We start from the raw sequence: 27,835 nt of genomic DNA on the forward strand, positions 1-27,835 counted from the left end.
AATTCAATGCTCTAATGGCGAGAGCTGCAGAGGTATATACTTTTTTACCCCATTTGTCTAAAGCTCGGGAATCCCTGCCCGAAGGGGTGAGATTCTTAGCTGTAGTAGCTTTTATTCCTTTAGGTCCTTGGGAGGTGAACTCTGGGTCAGCGGTAGGATTTCTGAAGAGAAATTTGTGAGAGTCAGGGACTCTATAGTACCTGTCAGGTTTCCTTGGAGCAGGGGGTAAAGTATCAGGAGTTAGACTGGATTATATAAAGACATCATCCACAACATCCAGAACAGGAGGAATAGCTAAGGGTCTGTGCTATGCTAAGTCTAAAAATTCCCTGAGCCTCTTTTTGGACTGAGGATAATCCTGGCATTCCCAGTGGAAATGCTCTCTCAATGTATGTAGGGTTTCACCAAAAGAAAAATCCTGTGGAGGGGAGGCTGAAGGAATGGATTCTTCTGCATCTGAATCCTCACAGGCAGATAAAGGCATGTCTTCATAATCAGAAACTCCAGAGTCATTGCACTCTTAGTCAGGTAAAGCTGCTGGGGATAAGTCACTTTTTCTTTTAGCAGGGGAAGGCCGGCTTCCCCTAATCAGCATGATCATCTGATCATTTTAAGCAACTGAGATTGTGGCAAGGAAGGAGGCGCTTGAGTTTGGGTAGTTGTTTTTTTAGGCGTAGCTCATAATCTTGGCCTTAGAAACTCGGTAGTTTTAGAAAGAACCGAATACGCGAAAGAAGTCATTGGTTTGTGTAGAATATCGGTAATGCGAAGAACTTCCTCAGAAGCCTGTGCCTGCACAGCGGCTCTGGACCCATCCAAGGTAGAGACACCCACAGGTTCTGTAGTCAAAGAAGAGCCTCATGGCATACTGGACTCCGAACAGGTCTCGGTAGAGTTCTGCAAATCCATTGAAGCGGGAATCAGAGGCTGCGAAAGCGCCTCACTGAGTACAGGCGAACTGGCGACTAAGCTTAACGGAAGAATCGTCGGCAGTTTTGGACCTGTGCGGTCTGCCTCTGTCTTTATCCTTACTTTTTTTGGAAGATCGGTAGTCAGATGGCTTAGCGAAGCCATTTCAGAATACAGAGATCAAGAACAAAAGTATTTAGCTACAATAAGGGCTTGATGATGAATAGTTCGGGCGCTGAACAAAGCACAAAACTGACAGCGAGGTATGTCGTGGTCTGGGCCTAAAAAGGGGACGCAATAGGAATGGAAATCTCTGTGTGGTATTTGCTTTCCACAGGTGAGACAATAGTTTACTTTTTCTGACATTGGTTAGAGCAAGAAAAAAGGATCCCCAATGGGAGTATTTGACTTTAGAAGACTTCAGGATGATTCAAATTCGGAAACAAAAACTCAGGTAGCGACAGACCGGCACTCGTGCGAACTGCTTCGGGTTCCTTGGCAAGAAAGACTGATGTAATGGTGTTGGCTGTCTGTTTTTATATCCCTGACGACCTAATGTCAGTCCTAAAGCAACAACAACTGACGCAGAAATACTAAGCCTCTGGTATTTGGGCCGACTGAGGGCTACCCCTGGCAGGATAACCCAAGTGTGATGACTGCAACAGTGAAACACGAAGAACATCTAGCTATCCACAAAGAAGTAGCTACTGCCTAACCCTAAACTATGAAAAAAAAAAATATATATATATATATATATATATATAAACAATATATATAAACAATATAAAAAAAGAGGAGAAAGCTATTACATGATAGAACAAAATCCATAAAAGGGAAGTCACCCCTGATCATTATTAGTAAAAAAATACGAGCACTCATAAAATCAACTAAGGCCAATTTTGAGAGAAAAATTGCCATGGATTCAAAGGACAATCATAAGGCCTTTTTCAGCTATGTTAGGAACCTGGGTGGAAACTCCCAGATATGCTCAGAATTAGTCCAAAATGATACAAAAATCACTGAACCCACAGACATTGCCAACATACTGGCAGACAGGTTCAGTGCAAACTTCACCCCTCTCCCCTAAAGGAGAGATAACTATCCCAGCCGAGTGTAGCCTCCCGGACATCTCAAATGCGCAGGTGAAAGCTGCTCTCTAAAGCTAAAACACAGCATCAATGGGACCGGATGGTGTCCCCGGCTGTGTGCTACACGAGCTAAATGAGGAATTAAACCCGCACATAAGGCAGCTGTTTAATCTCAGCCTTACCACAGGATACGTGCCCAAGGAATGGCGTATGGCAACTGTGGTCCCACTCCACAAAGGCGGCGCTCACGGACCCTGGTAATTACCGCCCATAAGCTTAACAAGTCTAGTCTGCAAAGCTATGGAGAGGATCATAATGGAGCTCATAAACAAAGATATAGGGACTTGCAGACATTGGACCCGACCCAGTTTGGCTTTGTCAAGGGAAGATCATGCCTTTTGAACTTGGTCGACTTCTTCGAAACAGTCACCAAGGCCATTGATGAGGGAAAGACAGTCCATACAGCCTACCTTGACCTTGCAAAGGCTTTTGACACAATACCCCACTCGGGTATTGTAGAAAAACTTACCAGCTTAAATGTAAACCCATATATCACAAGATGGGTTGCAAACTGGCTTAAGGACAGAACCCACAGGGTTAGAGTTGCTGGCGCTATGTCAGACTCCAAGCCGGTCACAAGTGGTGTCCCACAGGGCTCGGTCCTTGGCCCCCTATTGTTTGGCATCTACTTCTCAGAAATACAGGCCAACATGGGAGGACTTTGGCTGATAAAGTTTGCAGACGACTGCAAACTGGGCGCCATAGTGGAAAGTGCATCGGACACGGATATCCTTCAGAAGGGACTCACGGAAACAGATAGCTGGTGCCAGAGCCATGGCCTGAAGTTAAACGCCAAAAATGTATAGTCATACCCTTCGGGAAAAACAAGGTAACCCCAAGCTACCATATAGGTGGCAATCCACTAAGCACAGAAGAGGTTATCAGGGACCTGGGGACCCAGGTTGACAGTGGCCTTTCTTTTGACACTCACGTTGCTAAAGTGGTTAGAAAGACCTTCTACATTGCCCACCTGATCATGAAGGGATTCACATCCAGATCTAGTGAGGTCATTGTTCCCCTGTACTCTTCACTTATCAGACCAATGATCGAGTACAATGCCCCATTCGGGATGTATCTCACCCGACATCTGCAGCAATTGGAGAGACCCCAAAAGTTCCTCACCAAAAGGATAAAGAGACTCCAAAATCTGTCATATGCTGCCAGATTGAAGAAACTCCAGCTCTATTCAGTCGCATACCGCCTGCTCAGAGGTGACATGTGCCTGACATACAAGGCCATGTCCAACCCGGAATTAATGGACATGCTCCACCTCTAAAAATCCAAATCCACCAAAACCACTAGAGCAAGCGACTTAAACCTTAGCACGGATATAAATAGGACGTGCTGGAGGGATAGATTTATCACTCAGAGACTCCCTATGCTGTGGAATAAAATCCCGGTCCATGTGAGGCAGAGCACCTCGCTGACTCTGTTCAAGAGAAATCTAAACCTGTGGATGGGAGATCGTAGGTTTACCCCGGGAATCATCTCTGTGTCACTGCTGGACAGAGGCACAACAAACTAATGGGCACAGTATTTTTTCATATAAGGGGTGGCGTAAGCCACAAAAATTTGGGCTAGGCTTATAAATGCCTTAGGGCAGATAGCCTAGTATAAACCTATGAACCTATATATATATATCTCATGCTATAGCCTACACAAAAACACCAAGATAAGGAACCTGGAGAGACAAGTCTCTTGGTGGGAGAGATCAAAAGGATACTAAACACACAGTAAAGATCATTTTTTTGATAAAGATGCCAACATAGAAAACATGTCTGTTGCTTCAAGTGGCAAATGAGATCTGAGACACTATGGTAGAGTGATGCAAATTATGGGTATGGGAGGAGTTGAAGTCCTAGATCCATGAAGTTTCAGTGATGCTGCAAAGGTCGGATCTTTAAACAAAGATAGACAGCACTGGATACTGTACTTCTTGCTACTAAAGATACTGGTTTACTGTATCTTGACACATACAAAAGTCACAGACAAAATTCCCCCCACATTTAAAATGGCCCTGACTGCTGTTTACATCATGAAATGTTTTATACTAAAACTAGTAATTACAAAAATATTTTGCTTACAGTTCATTCTTTTTCCCCTTTAGTGTCCTTCTAAACAGACTCTCTATTTAATTGTCAGCACTCATAACACTGAGTGCAGACAGAACAAAGTAAGAAGATTGAAAATACAGGAGAAGTGTGAATATCTAACATCACTCGACTTTTCAACTCATTTTTCTGCAGGAAGACAAACACTCCCCCCCCCCCCCCCCCCCGTGGCCCTGAACTTGTATAAACCAACTCAGAGATCACCATACCACAGAGAAGGGGGAATATTCTAAGTAGCAGCCATCCCCGACTTGGTATATGTAAGTCCGTTTTTTTTTTCCACCCAGTTAGTCTTTCTGTTTCAGGACTTGGTCTAGCAGACCTTGACATTTCAAATGGTTACCTTCTAAACACTGAAGACAAATGTGATGCATATGCTTTACTGTCCATTCATGAGTTTAACAAAGTCAACAAGAGTCCAGCTTTTTCTCAGGCACTTTTATTTGCAGTCATATTTCAAAGATGTGATTAGTGAACAAATGTGAGATCATAACACATTTATCCTCATAAGGCCACAGGAATACCTCACTAAAAGAATCACAGGCCTAAAGCAGATGCCATATGCTGACCGTCTAAAAAAACTCCAGCTATACTCTGTGGCATATCGTCTACTCAGAGGCGATCTCTGCTTAACATACAAGGCCATGTCAAACCCTGAGCTGTTGGACATGCTCCACTTAAAGAAATCCCAATCCCTCAGAGCCACACGCTCCAGGGATCTAAACCTTGTCTTCACAATGAACAAAACATGCTGGAGGGATAGGTTCCTGACCCAGAGACTCCCCATACTCTGGAATAGACTGCTCATACATGTCAAGCAGAGCGCCTCATTGGCCCTCTTCAAAAGGAACCTTGATGATTGGATGGGAGACAGGAAATTCACCCCGGGGATCATGTCAGTCGCCCTGCTAGACAGGGGCCCAGAGAAGTAAATATTGTGGGAAGAAATATCCAGGGAATTGTTATGGCTAGGCTTGCATAGGCCCTAGGGCCGATAGCCTAGTACAAACCTATGAACCTATGAACCATAAAGCATCAATTCCAGTGTTGCTGGTCTACTTCTGTATCACCTCCCAAAACTGGACTCTGGTTCAAGTCAAAGGTACTCTTGACTCTTACAGTTAATTCCTGTGCATTTTTCTTTGGAACATCGGAAAAGGAATCACTTGCAAAGTCTCTCCGTGAGCCTTATTGTCAGAATAATGAGAAGCAGAGTCTCCCTCTCCTTGCTGGCTCACTTTTTGTTGGATAAACTTTTTTTATTTCCTCCTTAGCCTGTTCTGCATCGGCAAAGGTCCTTGATCCTCCAGACAAAGTACTCTCAAGATGGCTGGATACAGCAGCTTGAATTGTACACCTGCCTCTCGACATTCCGACTGCTGGCATAAATTTGAGTCTCTTTTGCTTGGTGTACAGGGAATAATGATTTTCCACAAACACTCTGCCGTCTCAGATTTTTAATACTTTTCTCTTCTGCCACAGTTTTGTCAGTCCACTCTTTCTGCTGGTATGATTTCATCTATACTAATAATAGGTCTTGGCTGCTTTCTCATGGCCAGCTTTGGAGCATTCATTTGAAGTGACCTTTCAATTAACAAATCCTGCTATGGGACACCAGTCCAATTGCTTGTTTGTATTTTCTTTAAATTAATTACAGTCTGTTCCTTCTGTTCTGGTTCAGAAGAAAATCTCAGGTTTTTCTCTGCACACACTCTCTTCTAACTCTACTACTTTTGGAAACAATCTGCTTGAGCAGCTTCATTCACAGCCAACATTTTCTTCATTTCAACCTCTGATTTTTTTTAGTTTTATCAGTTCATCTGAATAGCTAGTTAAACTTTATTCTATTTTTTCAGCCCTTTGTTATTTGAATTGATATTACATTTGAGGTTTCCTTTAATTTGAATCAGCTCTGAGTACATTTGATTTATTTTTCCTCTAAATTACTAAAAGAAATCTCGAACTAAATCTGAAGCTTGAACTGCCTTTTTGCTAAACAGCTGCTGGATCCTTCCCAGCCATTGTTCTCTCTGAACCTTTTTTTTGGTGGTTTTCATAGCCCAGTAAACACATATGAACCTATAAAGTACTTCAAATTTCTTCTATGCTGGCATCTATGCAGTACACTTAAAAGCCAGTAATGGAATTTTACCTAAACAGTTTCAATGACACTCCTTTTTGTTGGTTTCTATTTTTACTTTGAAAGAGCTGAAATTAAGCTCATCAGTGTGGAGAAATGTTGGAAGTCTAGTTAAAGAGCAGCCTTAGAAGCATTTTGTAAATAAGCACCCTGTTGCTAACTGGCTTAGTCTTTGAGAATAAAATCTCTAGGGGAAATGACATATGACAGACACCAAACACAGAGGTTCCAATGACTTCATATCACTTGTCTGGCATTTTGCTTTATACTCAAGTTTCTACCAATGGTGTTATGTTGAATTTCTGCTCAGCATGCAGGCTACAATAATGACTTAGAATATCTTACTAAGCTCTCATTAGAACAGAAGTCAAAACATATACATTTCAGTATGTACACACACACACACACACACACACACACACACACACACACACACACAGACACACACAGACACACACACACACACACACACACACACACACACACACACACACACACACGTAAAATGTCATACTTTGAAGCATTTGCTAAACTGAAATCCATAAGGGTAGAATGCCTGTCTTAATACATTTTGTAGCTGAATACCCTGTTGGTACTGCTTGCAAGCTTCATTACAAAGTCTCAAACAGTGTGAACACTATGGGCCCTGATAATATCCAGGAATGCCTCTTAAACAGTATGACACACGACTCATCTGTAACCTTGGATCCTTGTTCAGCTTTAGCCAAGAAACTGGCTTCACGTATATTAAAATGGAGGAATGCAACTGTTATCCCTCTGCACAAGAACTGGCTATCTACTGACTTAAGTAAATGCAGATCTAGAACTTTGATTAGTCACATATGTAAGGTCATGGAAAGAATTATCATGGATATTATAAAGACACAGGAAATCTTACAACACTGGATCCAAAACAGCTTGGACTTGTAAAGGCAGGTCACGTCTTCTCAACTAGTGGACTTCTCTGAGAAAGTCAAAGCTGCAGCCATGGGCAAAATGGTACATACTACCTATCTTGACCTGGCCAAGGCAATCGCCACTATTCCTCATTTGGGTATTGTTAAATTCATGAAAACAAGAGTAAACCCCTAAGTCATCCATTGGAAAGCCAACTGGCTCGGATATTACACATGTACTCAGGATAGAGAACTACTGCCACAAAAAGGCCAGTCATCAGTGGAGTTCCTCAGGGCTTGAAGCTGGGGCCACTCCTTTTGGTACCTACTTTTACTAAGTCAAAGCTAACATTAAATGTTTCTGACTGACCCCGTTTGCTGACAACTGCAAGACACTAATATTCTCCAAGATGGTTCATCACAAACAAATAATTGCTGCCAGAGTCATGGTCTAAAACTAAATGCCAAAAAATGCATAGTAGCATCTCTCAGAAAATAAGCCTCCTTGGCAGTTATCATACAGGCAATACATCCCTAAGATTAGATCTAGTTGTTAGGGAACTGGGAACATATGTACACAGCTGGCTTGGCCTTTGACCACAATTTGTCTACTGTTGTAAGAAAATCAATCTAAAGGGCTTAACTCATTGGGACGAAAGAGTATAGTGCTCTCTCTGGTATGTACCTCACCAGAAATATGCAACAAGTGAATGCTCACAGAGGTTCCTTACAAAAAGTATACAAGGAGTAAACCACATGGAATATGCAGATAATCTCAAAGCCTTGCATTTATACACACTCTCCTATAGACTACTGAGAGGTGATCTGTGCCTGGCTTATAAGGCATCATTTGATCAGCTATCAAGAGACTTGCTGTACATCAACAAGTCTAACAACATTAGAAATGCCTGATACAAGACATAAACCACATTTGTAACAAACAAAAGCAAGCTGTAGGAACAGACGTGCTCAGTGAATACCCCCCTCCTTTGGAGCACGTCTCCCCATCCATGTGAAGCAGAGCTCGTTCCTAACTGATTCAAATGCAACCTGGAAAACTAGGAAATTGAAAATTTACTGTAGACTTGCATCCATCCCCTTACTGGATACAGGCAGCTTGTAAACTACCTACCACCCAAACATCATTATATGCCCTTGGGTAAATTATCCCATCATTTACATATACAAATACATGACTAGACTTAAAGTCATCTTGGGGCTGTTAGGCTAGTAATCACCTATGAACCTATGAGATTTCAGGTTTTCATACATTTTCCTACCAAGACCATCATTTGTGCAATTTGCTATCTCAGTGACTTTGAGAATGCCTTTTGTCAGAAAGCTTTAAGCAAGCATTAAAGACTTGTTCGAAATGGCTTTTGATGGCGTGGGGAAAGTTATCTGTATATTAAATTGATATATGTGCATTCTTGTTTACTAAATTGTAACTGGTGTTTTGTATAAAACACAAACTTGAATTTGATTTTTAGCACTGTACAATGCCATTCAGTGAAAAAAAAACAGAGGGTTATGTACCTTTTAGGGCACACTTTACTGTATTCATCATTGGCAATCTGTTAAGCAGATATCCTACATATCTTTCAAATACCTACCATAATTTTGGTCAAATTCACAAAGTACATTTTTTCTACCTTTATCTGTAAAAGTGTTGCTTATTTATTTTTGTAAACCAAGCTCATAATTTTGATAATGCAACGTTACTAAAAAATATACATTTTGTGTGTGTGTGTGTGTGTGTGTGTGTGTGTGTGTGTGTGTGTGTGTGTGTGTTATATAAATCATGCAAACACACACACACACACACACACACACACACACACACACACACACACACACACACACACACACACACACAAACTTGAAAACTGGAACAGAACTCCTGCTTAAAGTCTGGTAAAGAAATACAGATAAATTAAGCTTTACGTGAAAAATACAGTTATATTTAGGTTATAAATTTTAACTACTTTGTTACACATATACAAAATCCTAAATACAATATCCAAATAATTCCGAGTATGAATTACAAATATCGCCATGTTTGTTATGGTGGAGAAGGCAGGTTTCCTACAGACCTAGCAAAGCTATGTATACTGTCAATGTAGTTTGCAATAATAAAAATATGTCGTGTGTGAAGTGGGAGGGTAAGCCTCCAGTGCATCTTACTCATTGTAACATACAGTGAGCTGCACAACCTGAAAGTAGGGAACATTTTTTTTAAATGAAACAGGATGTTGCCTTGCTGGGTCTTGACAGGTTTAAATGCTGTTCTAGTTTGGAAGTCTCTTTACCCACTTAAAGAAAAGTTCTGTTGTAAATGAGTAGCATCTATAAGAATCAATAAAAGTAGTCTTTGAAAAAGGTAACTAAAATAACACAAAATTTATATGAAAACTACAATTACCTGCCCTCGGGGAGCTCAGGGGGTTTAATCTGGAAGCCTCCATTCACCACAATCTCATGAGCCAAGGCCATCTTTGTCACACCTTTTGCTGTCTCCATCAGTTCTTCCACCGATACAAACTTAGGAGGACTAGCTATTATAAATATAATAAATGTACAACTTTGAAGTTAACTGCTGTAAACAAGTAAAACATTTTACAATAACTGTCTGTTCACAGAAGCCAAATTACAAGATCTAGGATAAAGCTACATTCAAAGTAGTACCTCTTCAGTGAGGAGAAAATGAATGTTTTGTTTCTCATAAAGTTAGATCTTCATGACGGATGTCCATCAACTTCAACAGTAGAACTGGTCGCAGTACACAGTCATATTGGCATCTATAGCTCTCTCCTAAGCTCAGACTTGTTCCCTCATTTCCTTAATGCATCACACTTCCTCATCTCTCCAGATCAAGTTTGCCTATGCTATATATAGTCACACTCCATCATACAAGCCCCAGGTAGACTTGCCCAAGTCTTACCACAAGGGTATACCCAGATGGGAGGAGGAACGTAGGTGGATATGCTGAAGTGAACAGACACAAATCATGAAGATCTAACCCATACGTATGCAAATTCTGTAACCAGAACCAGTGGCATAAAGGTATAAATCCATAACTATATGGCAGGTAACCAGAGCTCAATTAGCAACTCTGGTGTTTGCCGGCACTGGCATGAAGGATAGGTGGGGAGGGAGGGTCACAGCTATCTGCACTTGCTTCCTATATCCTTTGAAGGAAAGGTTGCAATTTGGAGTGATGCCCTGAGAGCATTCCTAAGGCTCACCAAGCCACCAATGGAAATGTATACTCACATGGATAGGGCATTGTGGGCCACTGTGGTAATGTGATTCACTCATCCTGCTGTCATGGGTAGGGATAAGTAATTACAAACTATCTCACTGACAGAATGCTGGTGATAGGACAAAGCTATTTCATGCATGACAGACCCCCCCCCCCCAATCAGGCAGCTCTCGCCTCAGCTTCAGGTGGAATCCCCAGAGTGGAAGAACAAATTGACATTGTCCAGCTAAGGGAAGGACTGATGGCTGGCAAACATGGCAGTAAAAACAATATACAAAAATGTGCATAAAACTTCTGTATGTTGTATGATCCAGTCCAACCTCTTTAATGGTAGGACAGAGCCCACAGCTGCTACTCTACAGTAAAATGATTCATGACAGAATAACATGGAGAGTGGTGGCTCCTAAGACTGACTTGGGCCTGTAGATTACATCCCCACTTACAGTGTCTTGCAAAAGTGTGCAGTGATGCCCACATGACAGCAGCAAATATATTAACACAAGAATCCCTGAAATAGGTTAAAAAAAGTCAGAAACAATTCTTGTGAAATGGCTATTTTGCAAAATTTTGCACTATTTAGTGGAACACAATAGAATATGTTCTGATAACAACATGGGTAAAATGACCTCAGACTTTGCCTAGTCTAGCAGAAACAAAAAAGAGACAGACCTGTCCATCCTTTTTTGAGTATCTTTTATCTTTGATTCTATCAAGTTTGCTCTGGAGTTGTCTATGAACATCCAGAAAACACAACCAGCATTCTACTTTATTAGAAAAATGTAGAAAGAAAATGGGATGACTGACATTACTGGTGTAAGTTTAAATCCAATCTTATTTTTGCCATGAATGCTCGATTAGTAGCAGGGCTAAGTCTGTCCTTATGGAAAACCACAAGGGGGATTGACATGATACAGCTCAAAGTTCAAAGATCCTTAGTGCAAAAATAATAGCCTTCATAACTATATTTTCCAGGTCAGTAACTTGATGTCTGCTCTCTCTGCAGGTTTAAATGGAAGCACTGTTAGTTTTATTAAAGCAAAATTTATGTCCCACGGAGGAATGGGTTCCCTCCCTGTATAGCTTTGCTCTATTTGGGAGGTAAGCACTATTAAATGCTTGAAAAATGTGGCATGGACTTTTAAGGTTGTCTGCTTACAGCTACATATGGCTAAGTATCTTATGGTACCTGTGATAACTTGCCTAGTATATATTCCTATGTTTCTCCATGGGGACACAAATAAGAAAACACCTCTAAAGAAATGGCTTGCAGACCTTCAAGGAAGCCAGACAAGAAAAGTTTAGATCCTAATGAAAGTTAGATAATGCTACCAACTGAACCTTTAAAGTTGAAGAACTTGACTAATTAACCAAGATATATGCTAGATACTGAAGAATTACAGGTACAGATGTCAAGTAAGACTGCTGTAGGGAGCTGGATCACCTTTAATAGGTATGCAGGGTTCCTGCCCATCAATGAATTGGTGAAACCATCAGGTCAATCTCAAGAACTGAAAGACTGGATGAAGGCTTGCCAGGTAAGTGAGACAACAGACCACAGTTTGCAGAAAATGTATAATCAATTTATACAGGGGAAAGACATATAGAAATCATGAGCACTAGTAATGCACTACACTACCCTTTAGATCAGTCCCTGTGGACAGAAAAGCTGCTGTGCATTTCATGTTTATTAGGGATGCAAAGAAGTTGCAGTGTGGCTGTCTTCAATGAGAAAAGTAATCGAGGGGCCATTTGTTGGGTATCAACAAACATCAAGTGACCTTGTTTGCAAGTGATCTGGTCTGTGCTGAGATATGCACTGCTAATAAAAACTGAAGTCAGGACAAGGCTCATTTTCATAACCTCACTGGTCCCTGACACAAGACAAAAACAGGCCACCCAGTTTATATACCACATGGAAAAAATTACCATCGCTGTTATAAAAGCATAGGAAATCTTTAAATACTAGATCCAAAGCAGTTTGGATTTGTCGAGGGCAGGTCATATCTGCTCAAATAAATAATGAACTTCTCTTAGAAAGTCACCAAAGCTGTGGACAAGGAAAAAAAATGGTACATACTGCCTGTTTTGACCAGCCCAAGCAATATGGCACTATTCTTCATTTGGGTATTGATAAACTGAAACTAATTTGTTGCCAACAACACCCTCAGAAAGGAGATCCTGAAAGTTCTCCAACTACCCTTGTCTCAAGGAAATATATGTGGAAAGATGCCTCTTGATCATCCACATAATTTGGACAGTCTTCCCCACCTCAAGGCCAATGCATCTACTGCAACCATGACAGTGGGTAGCACAGACATAAAAGAGTAGCCCTGCAAAGGACTGGTCATGCACAAACACAAGCAAAGTTGATGACTGCACACATAAGGACATACAGGTTGAGACAGCAGATCTGACATTTGGTACCATTGAACTCTTAAGGTCCATAAAACCCACACATGGTACTTTGGGTCGGAATGGAGTGAAGTCAGCAAACAAAGGAGAGTAGTATTGCTGGAACTGAATTCTTCCTCAAGTTTTGGTGAGTACCTTCACGAGGTGGATCTTGCTTTTCACAAAATCTCACCAAGATGACACTGATATACAGACTACATTTTATAAAGCATATATCATGGACAGAAGTAGGTTAAAAAATAAAAAAAAATGGCTGGGTGCACAAGACCTAGGATAAAAAGTGCATAATCCTGGTAGGCACACTGGTGCCAGGACTGAAAAAAATGACTAGAATCCTCAAGCCATGGAAACATTTCTACAATGGGGCTAGGTCAGGCCCAGGGGAAGGGAAGTAGCAGTCCACAAAAATCATAAAAACTGATCGGCCAAAAAAAGAGAGGTTAAGGTTATTAGAAAAAGCAAGTAATTATGTAAGTAATAATACTTCCCACAAAGGGACCAAGAAATGTGGAAGTTGTAGGCAATGTGGGCGTATTAATGAAGTATTACATATTAAGCTTGAAGATATGAATCATACATATGTCTGGTGCAGGGCAGGCAACTGCAACACAAAACAGGTGGTATACCTTGCCACCTGTACAGCCTGCCCTGCATTTTATATAGGTAAAACTGAAAGACAGTTAAAAAAACATATTTATGAACATTATTATAAGATACAAGTGAAAGATAGGAATAATGCATTATATAGACATATATGTGATAAAGGGGAACAACATATATTTAGATTTGCTATTATTGACCAGGTAGTTTGCCAACCTTATGGAGGTAACTGGAAGATGTCACTGGCATTAAAAGAAAGTTATTGGCAAATACTCACAGATGCAACTAGATTCCCTGGTATCAATGATAGTATTAGTATTAAACCTTTTTTTGATATTAGTTTAGTTATCAGTTACTGTCTTCTTTGTAGTTCCCATATATAGTTTAGTATTTATATAGGTTTTCATTATTCATTAAGTATTTCATACCTCAACGTGTTTTTTACATGTACATTAAATAATCAATGTATTACACTACATTTTAACAATTTTTATAAATTTCTGTATTTAACATTTTTATACACAATATTTATGTTTTTATGGACTGAAGTGCTATGCTTTTTCAACACAATAGGATGATGTTCCTTTAAATATATTATATATATTTTTTGGCGCCATTTTCTGCTATTTAAACTTTTGTAAAATCACATCGTTACTAGTTCTGAGGAAGTCTGTATGCGCTTAACTTGTGTGTGTTCTCTTTTTTTGTGCAACACAAAATTAAAGATATTTTTACTCTTCGAGCTGTGCTGAAGTTTATCCAGCCCTGCACCAGTTTCCGTACTTTTGGTTCTACAGTTGTCCTTAGAGCCTTAAAGACGTTACAGTGGACTATTGAGGATAAGAAAGAAATTATATGTTGTTACTATTATGTAAAAAGGCCAGAATTTCCAGACAGAAGATATGCAAAAAGATTAAGAGAGAAACTAGAGGAAAGAAAAATACTCCAAGAAAATCTGTCAGAAGCTTCAAATAAAAATGTGTGTTCTTTAATACAGATTTGTGAGAAACATTATATAGACCAAGAAACCTTGAGCCTTTTGGAAGAGAAGGGACTGAGGAAGTGCGAAAATATAAAGAACAAAATCTAGACACTTTTGAAAAGGTATAAACAAAAAGAACTATGGACATGAGAAAGAAAGAGATCTAATATGGTGCAATATTTATGGAAAGGAGAAAGCTAAAATAATCAACACAAAAAAGGCAGCCCCAAAGATATTCGAAGAGAAATACAGGCAGCAGCATCCAGATATGGAAAAATTCACAATAAAAAAAAATAAGATTACAAATCTGTTCTATGCTCCCTCTTTGTGAAGTACAAGTTAAAAAAAATAGAAGATGAAGTTATGGGTTACTTTCCAAGTGAAGGATTTAGTCCAAAAGTCTCACAGGTTACATCACAGCATGATGGAACGAGTTCCCAAAGTAAGGAGAAACAGAATGAGCAGGAGACATCTAAGAATTATGTACATGGGAAGAAAGAGAGATTTAATATGGTGCAATATTTATGCAAAGGAGAAAGCAAAACTTTTAGTTATGTACTCACCATAACTTCAGATGTTTGGGATCCATCTCGCCTACATTCTGAATGATGGGTTCGGAGCCGATCCCTCGGCTCCGACTCGGCACGCTTATGCCAAAGAGCGAAGTCTCTTATTGGCTGAGCTTACTATATCCCAGGATGCACCACCAACAGTCCCCCAGATCTAGTTTGTCCGCATACATGCACACATGCATACCCTGCTTATATAACATCGTCAGATGAAACAAGATAAAAACAGTGGAGCTCAAAACCGTTCTATCTCTTCTGATCTGCAAGGCAGGTGAAAGAAGGGTGGGTATTAGGAATGTAGTAGATGGATCCCAAACATCTGAAGTTATGGTGAGTACATAACTAAAAGATGTTATGTGATCCTATCTCGCCTACATTCTGAATGATGGGACAGCGTCCCTAGCACCTGAATCCTGGGTGGCTCACTGGAAAACACTCCTGAGTACCGTGGAACCAAATGAAGCTCGTCCTTTAGATGCCACATCCAATTTGTAGTGGGAAATGAAAGTGTGCGGGTTGGACCAGGTAGCCGCAGCACAAATTTCCGAAATGGCGAGCTTAGAATGAAAAGCTATAGAAGTAGCCATAGCTCTGGTAGAATGAGCTTTGATAGATGATGCGAGTTGCTTATTTGAAGAAGAATAGGCCTGGGTTATGCAATCTCTGATCCATTTTGAGATTGTAGCTTTTGTGATGGTTTGGCCCAATTTATTATCTGAGAAGGACACAAACAACTGGTCTGACTTACGAAGTTGCTGGGTCCTGTCTAAATAGAAGCGTAATTGCCTGTGAACATCCAATTTATGGAGAGTGTATTCTGCCTCATTAGAGAATTTTGGAAAGAAAACTGGTAGTTCTAGCGATTGTTGAAGACAGAAACTAGAGCAGACCTTTGGGACAAAGGATGGATTAGGCCTAAGAGATACTCTATCTTTGTGAAAAATGAGATATGGTGGTTTAATAGACAGGGCTTGAAGCTCTGAGACTCTTCTTGCTGAAGTAATAGCCACTAAGAATGCCGTTTTCCATGACAGATATTTTAATTCAAGTAGCAGCCGGTTCAAAGGGGAGATGTTAATGCACGAGCACTAAATCAAGATCCCACGGGGTGCAGGATGAAATACTGGTGGTCTTAACAGACTCGCACCTTTAATGAATGTTTTGCATAGCCTGCTGCTCATCAAAGGAGGATCCGTGGATTCATGGAATTTAGAGATAGCAGCTAGTTGAACTTTAATAGTTGAGACAGAAGATCCCTGATTAAATAGGGATGTTAAGAATTTCAAAACCTCTGGTACAGGAGCAGTGATAGGGTCTAAGCCCTTGAGTTGAGCCCAGATAGCAAACCTCTTCCACTTACTGAGGTACAATTTGTTAGTGGTGGGTTTATGGGCCGAAGACAAAATGTGAACAACTTCCGGGTCTAGTGTGTGGCTCCTGACTAAGGTCGGAAGTGGAGGAGCCAAGCTGTCAATTTCAGAGATTGAAGGGACTGATGCCAATGTCCCGACTGATGGATTAACAAATCCGGGATCAGGTCTAAGGTCCACGGATCGTCCACCGCATGCTTTTTCAGGTAAGGAAACCATATTTGACGAGGCCAGTATGGGGCAATCAGAATCATTGAAGACCTTAGCTGAGAAGCTTTTTGAATGACTTTGGGAAGGAGTGGGATTGGAGGAAAAGCATAAAGCAACCCTGTTGGCCAGGGTTGAGCTAGAGCATCCATGGCCGGTACTTCCTGATGTGGAATCAAGGAGAAGAACCTTTGGCACTTGGTGTTTTGTGGAGTCGCAAATAGGTCGCAGCACGGCGTCCCCCATCTCTTGAAAACCTGGGCTGCTACTGTGTGGTTTAGAGACCATTCGTGAGGAGAGAATTGTCCTGCTTAATTTGTCCGCCAATACATTTGACTTTCCGGGATGTGGGTCGCTACCAAGAAGCGGTTGGTAGCTACAGCCCATTCCCACACTCTCATGGCCTCTCTGCAAAGGGGATGATCTGGTCCCTCCTTGTTTGTTCAGATACCAAACCACCGACATGTTGTCTGTGTGGATGGCGATGATACCCTGAGGAAGGAACTTGTGTAAGGCCTGTAGGGATAGAAGTACAGCCCTCATCTCCAACACGTTGATGTGGAGAAGAGCTTCGTCCGGAAGCCAGGAGCCCTGAACTAGCCTGCCCAGACAATGCCCCCCCCACCCTATCTGGGAGGCATCTGTCGTCAGGGTAACCGCTGGAGGGGGGAGAACAAAAGGTTTGCCCTGATCTAAGTTGGATGTCTGAAGCCACCAGCGCAGGTCCCTTTTGCATATTTCCGTAATCATGATGTGATGATTTGAGGGGGAGAGCTTGAAAGGACCATTGAGTTGATAATAGCCACTGAAGAATCCTCATGTGTAACCTTGCTAGAGGAACTAAAAGTACCGTGGCAGACATTGAGCCTAGAACCTGTAGGACCATCCTGGCTGGGGCTTTGGATCTCGAGATCAGAGCTTGAACTTGGCCCTGTAAGGTTCGGATCCTGTCGGCCGGAAGAAAGACACGCATCAATCTTGAGTCTATCTCTGCTCCTATAAACTTTATGTGCTGAGAGGGCAGCAAGACAGACTTTGACCAATTGAATGTAATCCCCAGGGAAACACCCAGGGAGACGGTGGCTTTGAGGTTGTCCATAAGTAGATGTCTGGTGGTGGCAGTCAGGAGCCAGTCGTCGAGATAGGGAAACACTTGGAATCCAAGGCTCCTCAGGTGAGCCATCACTACTGCCAAACACTTGGTGAACACCCTGGGGGCTGTGGTGAGACCAAAGGGCAGAGCACAAAATTGGTAATGACTGGCTCCCAGGCTGAAGCGCAGATACCTCCTGGACGCCTGAAGTATCGGTATGTGATAATAGGCGTCCTTGAGGTCTATGGAGCACATCCAAACATCCTTCTCCAACAACGGGAGAATGGATTGCAACGTGACCATTCGAATTTGGATTTCGTAGCGGATAGGTTCAGTCTGCTGAGATCCAATATTGGTCTCAGGTCCCCTGTCTTTTGGCACTAAAAGAACCTGGAGTAATTTCCTGATCCGATTTGGTCTGTGGGGACCGGTTGGATGACTCCTTTTGTAGCAGCTTTGAAGCTTCTGCGGCTGCTATTTCCCTTTGACTGGGTGGTGGGTCCGGGATTCTCTTGGATGGAGGGGGTGAGTATTTGAATGGGATGGTGTAACCTCCGGCAATTATCCGAAGCACCCATCTGTCCTGAGTGATTGACTCCCAGGCTTTTAGGTGCTTGGCAAAAGCGACACCCGACTGGCTCGAGCAGCACAGCCGGGCAATCCCTCATGTCGTGTGGGAGGCTGAAGAGCCACGAAAGGACTCGCGGTCTCCAGAATTGCGGGCCCTCTGCCGCCTCTGGGACGGCGTCTCCCTGAAAAATTTCCCCGCCCTCTGCCTCTGGACGGGGAATCTTCCTGCTGTTGGGAGAAAAACTTGCGAGATTTCCGGAACCACATTTTCCCCCTCCTTTGGCCTTGGGGTAAGGCCGAAGGGAGTGGAATAACGGCCCTCGGCAGATAACGTTTTCCCTCTTGCTCACAGCAGGTAAGGGTGTTTTTCACCTTGGGACCAAACAAAGAGGACCCATCAAAGGGAGCGTCGGCGAAGGAAGACTTGAAGGCCTCCATGAAACTGACACAAGCGGAGCCAGGCCTGTCTCGTAGAGCCACGCCTGTGCCTGCCGCTCTACCCGCCCTTGGCCGCATAGGATATGAGCCTCATGGACGAGTTAGCAATTGGCGTCAGGATAGCCAACTGAGAGCTAACGGACTGGGCTAGCTGCTCAGGTAGGTTACCGAGAGGAGTCTGACAACTCCTTGACCAGATCCCTCTGAAGCCTAGTAAAATGTGCCAAATAATTCAGAGACCTTAAGGTAAAGGCCGCTGAAGTCAGGGTGCGCTTCCGTACCTATCCATACTCCTAGACTCCTTATTAGGAGGATGGATGGACGTTGAAGCCTCTGCCACGTCCTGCTGTGTAGCAGATGCCACCACCATGGCATCTACAGCCACGCCTTTAGTAAGGAACTCCTTCTCGGGGAGCAGATAAGAATTTGTTCGACGAGAAGGGACTGGTTCCACAGTATCCGGTGTTCCCACGCCTCGACAAACTAAATCCAGAAGCTCGTCGAGGCGGAGACACCCAGGAGGCGGAGGGCTGAGCCCCAAAGGCCTTGAGGAGCACTGATTCGTCCGCAGAGGGGTTTGGACATCCAGCCGCCTCGTTGTTTGAGGATCTCCAAGATGTCTGCAAAGGAGACATCATCAGAGGACGACTTAGGGGACCCTCTGCATCATCCATATCCGTGTCCGATGTGATAGACTCGGGAGTCCACGTGCTTCCTCTTGCACGATCTCTTCCTTGGGGGTTCCTCTGGAGATGACTCGAAAACCCTCAGGAAGAGGGAACCCCAATGGGGTAACCTCAGGCCTCGGGGCTCCGCTGGCCACAGACAGGGAACTACCAAAGACCCAGTCTCCACGCCCAGGGAAGGTGCTGGTAAAACCGAGAGATGGCGAAGAGGATTTGGCCAAGGCACTCCTCATGGCTCTGAAAGCCGGACCTCCCGAATCCTGGGAGCGTCCAGTCTCCGGCCATGATAGTACGGAAGTCCCGCAGCCAAGCACCGAGGGAGGCTCGGAACCGAAAGCATCGGTCCCGAAACATCACCCTCGGGTCCAGCCGAAGAAGTCCGTGCGAACTCGGACCCGAGGGCCGGGTTGGAGTAACGGTGGGAGCCGACCCTGAGATCTGCACCGGCTCCAAGAGCACCTGCTACGGCGGAGCCGAAGCAGTCGGAGGAGGAATAGCAATGGGATGGGTCATGGCCATCGGCTCCGAAGCCAACTGGGTCGGAGCCGAAACAAATTTTTGGAAGACTGGGGACTGGAAAAGTCTTTGGAGCACCCTGTCTATATCAGAATCCGACATTCTCGAGACCGAGAGGAAACAGAGCGGGTTCGAGAAGACCTCTCCTCGGCCCCAAGGGACTAGGGGACCGGCTCGGCGACTCGATGAGAATCGGCGCCGAGGAAACACACACACCAGATTCCATCGGTGCCGAGGTAGACTTCGGCGCCGAGGAGGAAGTGTCTGAGCGGGTGACCCTTGTCGGCTCCGAGAGCAGTGGAGCCGACGAAGGTGACCCGCCTCTCGATGCCCCAGCAATCGGCTCCCGAGTCCGGAGTCGATGCTGGAGGCATCGAGGCAGACCGTTCCGACCTCGGCTCCGAAGTCTTTGGAGCCGAAGGAGAGGCCTGCCTAGGTCTCTTGGCAGTCGGATCCGACGGACTGGTCGGAGCCGAAGCCCTTTCTTTTGGCAGGAGTCGGAGGAAGACAAGGCTTCTTCAAAAGAGGGTTTAACCAACCCTTTAAGAATTAATTTATTTTTCCTCTCCTGGAGGACCCTAGAGGAAAAAGCGTGACATACGCTACATGACTCCTGCAAGTGCTTAGCCCCTAAACAATAAACACAAAGTAGATGGTCATCAGTAACAGACATCTTAAATGCACACTTAATACATTTTTTAAAGCCCGAAGGCCTAGGGGCTTGAGACATAATGTTAGCAATTCCTGACAGGAAATTTAACCACTGTAGAATCGGTTAGACAAAAAAAACCGAAGGCTTACAGAAACTATGTAAACACAACCTTAGATGTACAAACCGGGAACTTTAACACAGTAAAAAGTTCAATTATAGAGTTTAATCGAAAAGGCCCTGGATTGAAAGGGGCGCCAAAACAAACTCTACCCAATCACACACAATAAGTCCAATACTCAATCGAACACAGCAATAGCAAAAGCAATAGCCGTTAAAACGGCTTTTGTGAAATATAAGCACAAAAACTGACAGAAAAAGTAGTAATAAAAGCTACTCAGCCCAGCCAGCTCGAGACCACGTCCTTGCAGTTAAGCGGCAAACGAGATCTGGGGGACTGTTGGTGGTGCATCCTGGGATATAGTAAGCTCAGCCAATAAGAGACTTCGCTCTTTGGCATAAGCGTGCCGAGTCGGAGCCGAGGGATCGGCTCCGAACCCATCATTCAGAATGTAGGCGAGATAGGATCACATAACATCTAATCAATAAAAAAGAGCAACACCAAAGACATTTGAAGAGAAATACAGGCAAAGATATCCTGAAATGGAAGATTTCAAAATTCAAAAAATAAGAAAACAAATAGTTAACCTAGAAAAGAGAATTAGTAAAGGAAACCTTAAGGAAATAGAAACTGAGGTTAGGGATTACCTGTGAAGTGAAGGATTTAGTGTAGAAAATCTAACTCAGATAACATCACAGCAAGACAAAGCAATGGATCTCCAAATTAAGGAAAAACTAGTGGAGCGGGAAACATCTGATCAGTTGCCATATGAAGATATTTTGGAACCTTTCATAGGAAACCATTACAAACGTTCAGTTGGAGTTGCACAGCAACAGGAGGAATAGGAAACTGCGGCGACTCTGATGCAGTGGATGTTGTGGAGTGATAGGCCAGTGAGCTCTCATAAGAAGGAGCAATGGATGACAAAGGAAGATGCTCTGGAACTTTCTATACAATGCTCGCAGGAAATGGAGAACAAAGAATATGCCCTCAGTTAAAAGAAAATGATCTAAGAGAAGAGCTGCTTCATTTAATAGAAATGGACAGACATATTAAAATCATTGAAATAAAGACTATAGGCAGTCAATAAAACACAAAAAGTTAGATGTTTGATAAAACGAATGAGATTTGTGGGATATATCAGAAGTAAATAGGATCTATGACTGTGCGGCTAAATTAATAACAGATAAACCCAGGGATTCATGAAGCTTGCGCCAGGCGCCGGAGTAGCGTTAGTGATCTAGCACCAAATATGGCTGCCGAGCAATTCAGGTACGAGCAGTTTCCACACGCACTACCAGCATACATGTATGCTAATTACCCCATGCGCAGCAGTGTCTCATGCAAATGAAGGTATATAGCGATTCATGAAGTGGTGCAGGCGTAGCGTAAGCATGAAGAAATGTAAACCAAAAAAACGGTTTACATTTTGTGAAACATAAAATTGGAGCCATGAAAGTGGACCAAACTTACATATTATAATGTTAATATATGCCGATGGCTAAATATATAGCCAATGGCATAAAACAACATGCACAACATATAAAAAATAACATTTAATGTCATGGCAACACTAACGCAAAGTACAACCGCAGTGCATCTGTGCATAAACGGGATCACAAGGAAATATATTTAGATGCCATAAAACTACAATATAACACAATTCATGACATCCCCATAATAGTCAATGGCACGCATGCTACACCACAACCATGGCTAAGGGTCTGTGACAGTGTTCCGTGCGGTAACTAGGAATTAGTAGTCAATGCCATGCAAATGAGTCAAGTAATACTGAATCACAAACGCCCAGCTGGCATAAGAATGTACCACACGGCGTAGCGGTACAACACTGAGGAGTGGCCTGGAGGTAAACATGACATCAAGAGAGGGGTGCGCCACTGTAGCTGTAAGCATATTGGATCATTGCTAATCCAGGTTGCCTGTTGCTAAGCAAAGCCGCAGGATACGGGTGTGGAAGTAGCCATAGCCCTGCTTAGCTGACAGCACACAAGGTAACAAAAAGTTCATGTGAACGTGGATAAAAACACACACGAAACCCGGTAAACGACTGTGAGTGGTGCGCATCACAGCTGAAACAGGAAGGATACAGGAAGACAATAAGGAAATGCTGCACATGGTAATTTGAGTACAAATGAGTAACACCTAGGAAGTCACAGTGGGCCATAGACAATAGCTAACAAGGCTGCTAGCAGCTACCTGCAGAACAGGAAAGGGGAGGTGCCGTACAGCAAAGAAAAGAGAACTGTCACAGCAGAACAAAGCAAACTTGCAGTAGATCAGCTACATAACACATTTCCCAACACAATCTTGGGTTGTGAAAGTACAATAATACATTTACCCCTCTAAATTTGAAAGTATGCGCACTAAAATCCATAATGTGCTTGAATAAACCATTATTTGGTACCTTCCTTTTTATTTCTGACTTGTGCTCAATAATACGATCCTTTAATCTCCTCATCGTTTTGCCTATGTAAAATGCCGTACATACTGTACATGTTGCTAAATATACTAATTTTGTTGTATTACAATTCACTGAACAATTAAAAACAAATTTTTCTTTTGTTACTGGATGTTGAAAATCTTCATTCTTATCAAAAAAATATATACAGCAAGTACAATTAAAGCATTTACAAGTACCTTTTCTGCAATAGGATGTTACTTCTTTATTCTTAAAGTCTTTGTAACATAAAATTTGTTTTAATGTCTCCTCATTCCTAAAAGCAAACTTTGGTTTTATACCTAACAAATCTTTTATTTCTGGCATTGCTAATAAAATTATCCAATTTTTCTGTATAATATTGCATACTTCGTTTGTATTACCATTAAATGTGGTTACATACCTTACTATATTACTATTATTATTCTCATATGTATTCTGTGCTACTATTGATGTACTTCTACCAAAAATAGGTTTATATTTGTCTTTCCTACCTGAGATTACATCCTTAAATATGGTATTTATACTATGTATAGGATAACCATTCTCAATAATTCATCCTTCATCAAGTTAGCTTGATTTATAAAGTTATCTTCTTCAGTATTCAATTTACTAGCTCTTATTAGTTGTGATTTGAGGATGCCTTTAAACATATGCGGAGCGTGCATGCTATTTCTTTTCAAATACCTATCTGCATGCACTTCCTTCCTATAAATCATGGTTTCTATTTTATCCTGTTTCTTATATACAATCACATCCAAAAACACTATGTCCACAGGTGAAAAAAACATTTTAAACTTCAGAAAATTTGTAGTTGTGTTTAAGTATGCGACATAATTTGTCAAATCTATAGCAGTGCCATCCCAGACAAAAAAACAATCATCTACAAATCTGCAGTATGACTTTACATTACTACTAAGTGCATTGCAATCACTCAATATGTATTCCTTTTCCCACTGATAGAGCACTAAATTCGCAAATGTATTTGATGCTGGTGTACCCATGGCTACACCAGTAATTTGCCAGTACGGAATATTATCAAAGATAAACACATTTTTTGTCAAAACCACTTCTAGAAGCATACAGATATTCTCTACTTCTCTAGATTGTAAATCAGTTTCTGTGCAGAGAAACATTCTTATCGCTTCCACACCATAATCTATAGGAATAACCGTGAATAACGAAGTTATATCCAGTGTTACGAGCAAATAATCACTGTTACTCTCTTGCTCGTACCATTTAGAAAGCTTTTCCAAAAAATGTACAGTATCTTTTATAATACTAGTGCATTTTGTCAAATATTTAGATAATTTTAACTGCAAATACTTGGATATCGGTTCCGTTATCCATCCTTTGCCTTAGACTATAGGCCTCAAGGGTGGGTCTTCTAAAGATTTATGCATCTTAGGAAGTCCATATATTTGTGGTATCTTGGGACAGGGTACTGTAAAGTAATTAAACATGTCTGTTGATATTTCTTGGTTTAACTGCATATTATTGAGCACAAGTCAGAAATAAAAAGGAAGGTACCAAATAATGGTTTATTTAAGCACATTATGGATTTTAGTGTGCATACTTTCAAATTTAGAGGGGTAAATGCATTAACTACTAACCCAAGGGGTTGTGAAAGTACAAAACAAGAAAGCCGGCACCTGGATGTATGCCTGACAATGGGAGGGGAATCGGGTTGAAAATTGAAGTAAAAGGCAATAGATGAATCACGGCAGCCAAGCGCAAGTCAACACCAAAGGCCCCACAATAGCAGTACCTGCTGTAAAACCAATAATTAAGATACCCTGCAGCTGGAATAACACAAACACACCCAATTACACCAGCATCATCCATTGCACAATAGTATAAGGTGTGAAAGCCCCACAGACAAACTTGTGCATTCCCAGACACTCTGCACTACTGATGTATACAGACGGGGAACTTTTAATATGTACATGTTAGGGGCTGCCATAGCTTTGATTCACCAGCATTTGTTGGAGACTGACGGTGGTGTGGAGGATGATGCAGACAACCATCTCAGGCACTGGAGGAGGAGAAGAGTGTTCAGACCCAGGGTAACCTACCAGGGACTACATGATCTAGAGATAGTAGAGCGTTACAGGGTGGAAAGGGACATCATACAGCAACTTCTTGAGCTGTGCCGGCCACGCCTCAGAGCCAGGATTAACAGAGGGGAACCCATCCCAGTGGACATGAAGGTATGTGCAAGCTTGAGAATACTAGCTACAGGTACCTTCCAAAGGCCAACTGGGGATATCATGGGGATCTCACAGGCATCAGCATCCAGGGTACTCCAGCAATTCCTGGATGCCATGTTACCACATGCCAATGAGCACATATACTTCCCCCGAACGCAGGAGGAGTTGGCCAGCAATATGCATCTCTTCCACTGTGTGGCAGACTACCTGGAGGTACTGGTTGCAATAGACTGCATGCACATACACATCAAGTCACCACCCGGTGAGCAGGGTAGGCGCTACATAAACTGCAAGGGATACCCCTCCATCAACTGCCAGGTCGTGTGCAATGCCCAGGGCATTATCATGGATGTGTGTGCTGGCAGCCCTGGAAGCCATCATGACTCCCACATCTGGCATGTCTCACAGCTGTATCAGATATTTGCCAGGGGGGGGACATCACATATGACCACTAGGTGGGGGATGATGGCTATGCACTGGAACCGTGGATGATGACTCCCATCAGAAATGCACACACAGCCACGCAAGAACGCCATAATGAGGCACACGCAGAAACCATAATCATCATAGAGCGCGTGTTTGTGATGCTGAAATCATGGTTCCATTGCCTGGACATATCTGGTGGAGCCTTGCAGTACTCTCCAGGCACGTGTGCCCACATCTTCACAGTATGTGCCATGCTACACAATAGGATCCTGCAGAAACAGTTGCAGCAGGGACAGAATGGTGAAGGACCTCACAGCCCACCACCATTGCCAAGGGATCCACAGGCACAGAGGGACTAAGACCACGAACACCCTGTGCTAGCCCCAGTAGGCAGACGGAGGTGTGCCCAGTATGCCCATGCCTTGGCAAAGAGGGAGTGTATAGCACACACACTGACAGTGTAGGCACTCATGGACTGACACCCTTCTCCACCTGCACACACAACAAACATGGATGGCACACACACACACACGACTACCTGTAAATTGTCATGTATAGGTAGTCTACTGTGTGCATCCTACATACGTAGTCCACAACTATTTTACACACAACCGCCATTGGCAAAAGGTAAGTCAATACTTGAACAGTAAATTAAGCTATCAGCATGTGTCCATACTGTATGTAGAGGTTCATACATACATAGGTAGGTATATGCCCAACTGCCGAGGCCACTCATAAGCATAGGCAAAAAGTGTCTGCTGTCGCCACCCCATCGATTAACTAACTGTCCCTCTGTGGAGCAGAGCCAATTGCGGGATCCCTGGGGTGTATCCACTGTTCCCCACCTACTCTGCAAGGATTCCCTGGAGTGTTAGTGAGGGGTTTTGTATAATGTAATCACGGATGTAGTTCCAAATAATGGGGAGTATCCCTGACAGGAATCTTCTCAGATGTTTACATACTACATAGTATACCTTAAATACAGCTTGCATATATAGGTAGTTCTCCACAGAATAATAAACATGTGGAACACACAACCGCTGAAATGTGCGTTAATCACCCTTGCACTACCAGTGCCTGCTCTGAGAGGTAAGACATCACTGCCAGGATTAGAACATGTAACCATGTACACAATCTTCACAATAACATGCCACTAAGCTACCTGAGATGTACTAATGGCAATCATGTATACTGACAGGATAAAACACAAAAGGTAGGAATGTGTTGAAATAGTACAAACCGGCATGTACCCAATGAAAGGTGTGTGTGCATATGTATATATATATATATATATATATATATACACACACACACACATACATATACATACATACACACACACACACACACACACACACACACACACACACACACACACACACACACACACACACACACACACACACACACACACACAATCATATATACAGAGAGAGGGAGGGAGAGAGAGAGAGAGATATATGTCGATATATGGGGATATACATATATATGTAGATATATAGACAGGTTAACAACATCTACATAACCATGGAGGTACATATAAATGGGATACCTACCACATACAGACGCGCGTAATCCTGAGGCTTAAGGTCCGAAAGAACACAGTACCGAAACACCAGATGTGCGAGGTGTAAAATCACGATGTTAAGGGACAGTTAGTCAGTGCTTCTGGTGTTGCGGTTCAGGTAGGTTACTGTGTGTAAGTGTGTTTCTTAGGGCTGTAATGTGTGTAAATGTGTCTTCTGGGTGTGGTGCGTGTTCTTGGGGCACTGTAATGTATGGGTTAGCTTTGTGCGTCTGACTGCGCGATCCAGGAGGTAAAATATTAAAGTGGGGGGGTGTGGGAGGCGCACACACCTACATGGGGGGGTTGTAGGGGGGCTTGGCCACCTGCTCATACGTAGTGTAGGATGGTTTGTTTGGATGTGGTGGGTAGCAGTGTGTCTGTGTGTACGTGTGTGTGTTCCATGTTAGTGTTACTTTCGCTAGTTACTGTTTCCGTCGGTAATCTGAGGTATGGGAGTGTGCGTCGGAACTGTGTGGTTTTGGGATTCCATAGGTA

At 42.7% G+C, this 27,835-nt stretch overlaps 1 protein-coding gene across 1 annotated transcript in view; it reads right to left on the minus strand.

Moving 5' to 3' along the window:
- The window catches only part of TCP11L1 (t-complex 11 like 1), a 969,080-nt gene that overhangs the window by 785,067 nt on the left and 156,178 nt on the right, over window positions 1-27,835 (minus strand). The window contains exon 3 of the mRNA XM_044059530.1: window positions 9,627-9,759. Within this exon, the coding sequence (XP_043915465.1) occupies window positions 9,627-9,759 (133 nt within the window). The remainder of the gene's footprint in view (window positions 1-9,626; window positions 9,760-27,835) is intronic.

Source organism: Protopterus annectens, chromosome 17.part0 (assembly GCF_019279795.1).
Source record: "Protopterus annectens isolate FY-2018-M chromosome 17.part0, PAN1.0, whole genome shotgun sequence".
Classification (NCBI taxonomy): Eukaryota; Metazoa; Chordata; order Ceratodontiformes; family Protopteridae; genus Protopterus; species Protopterus annectens.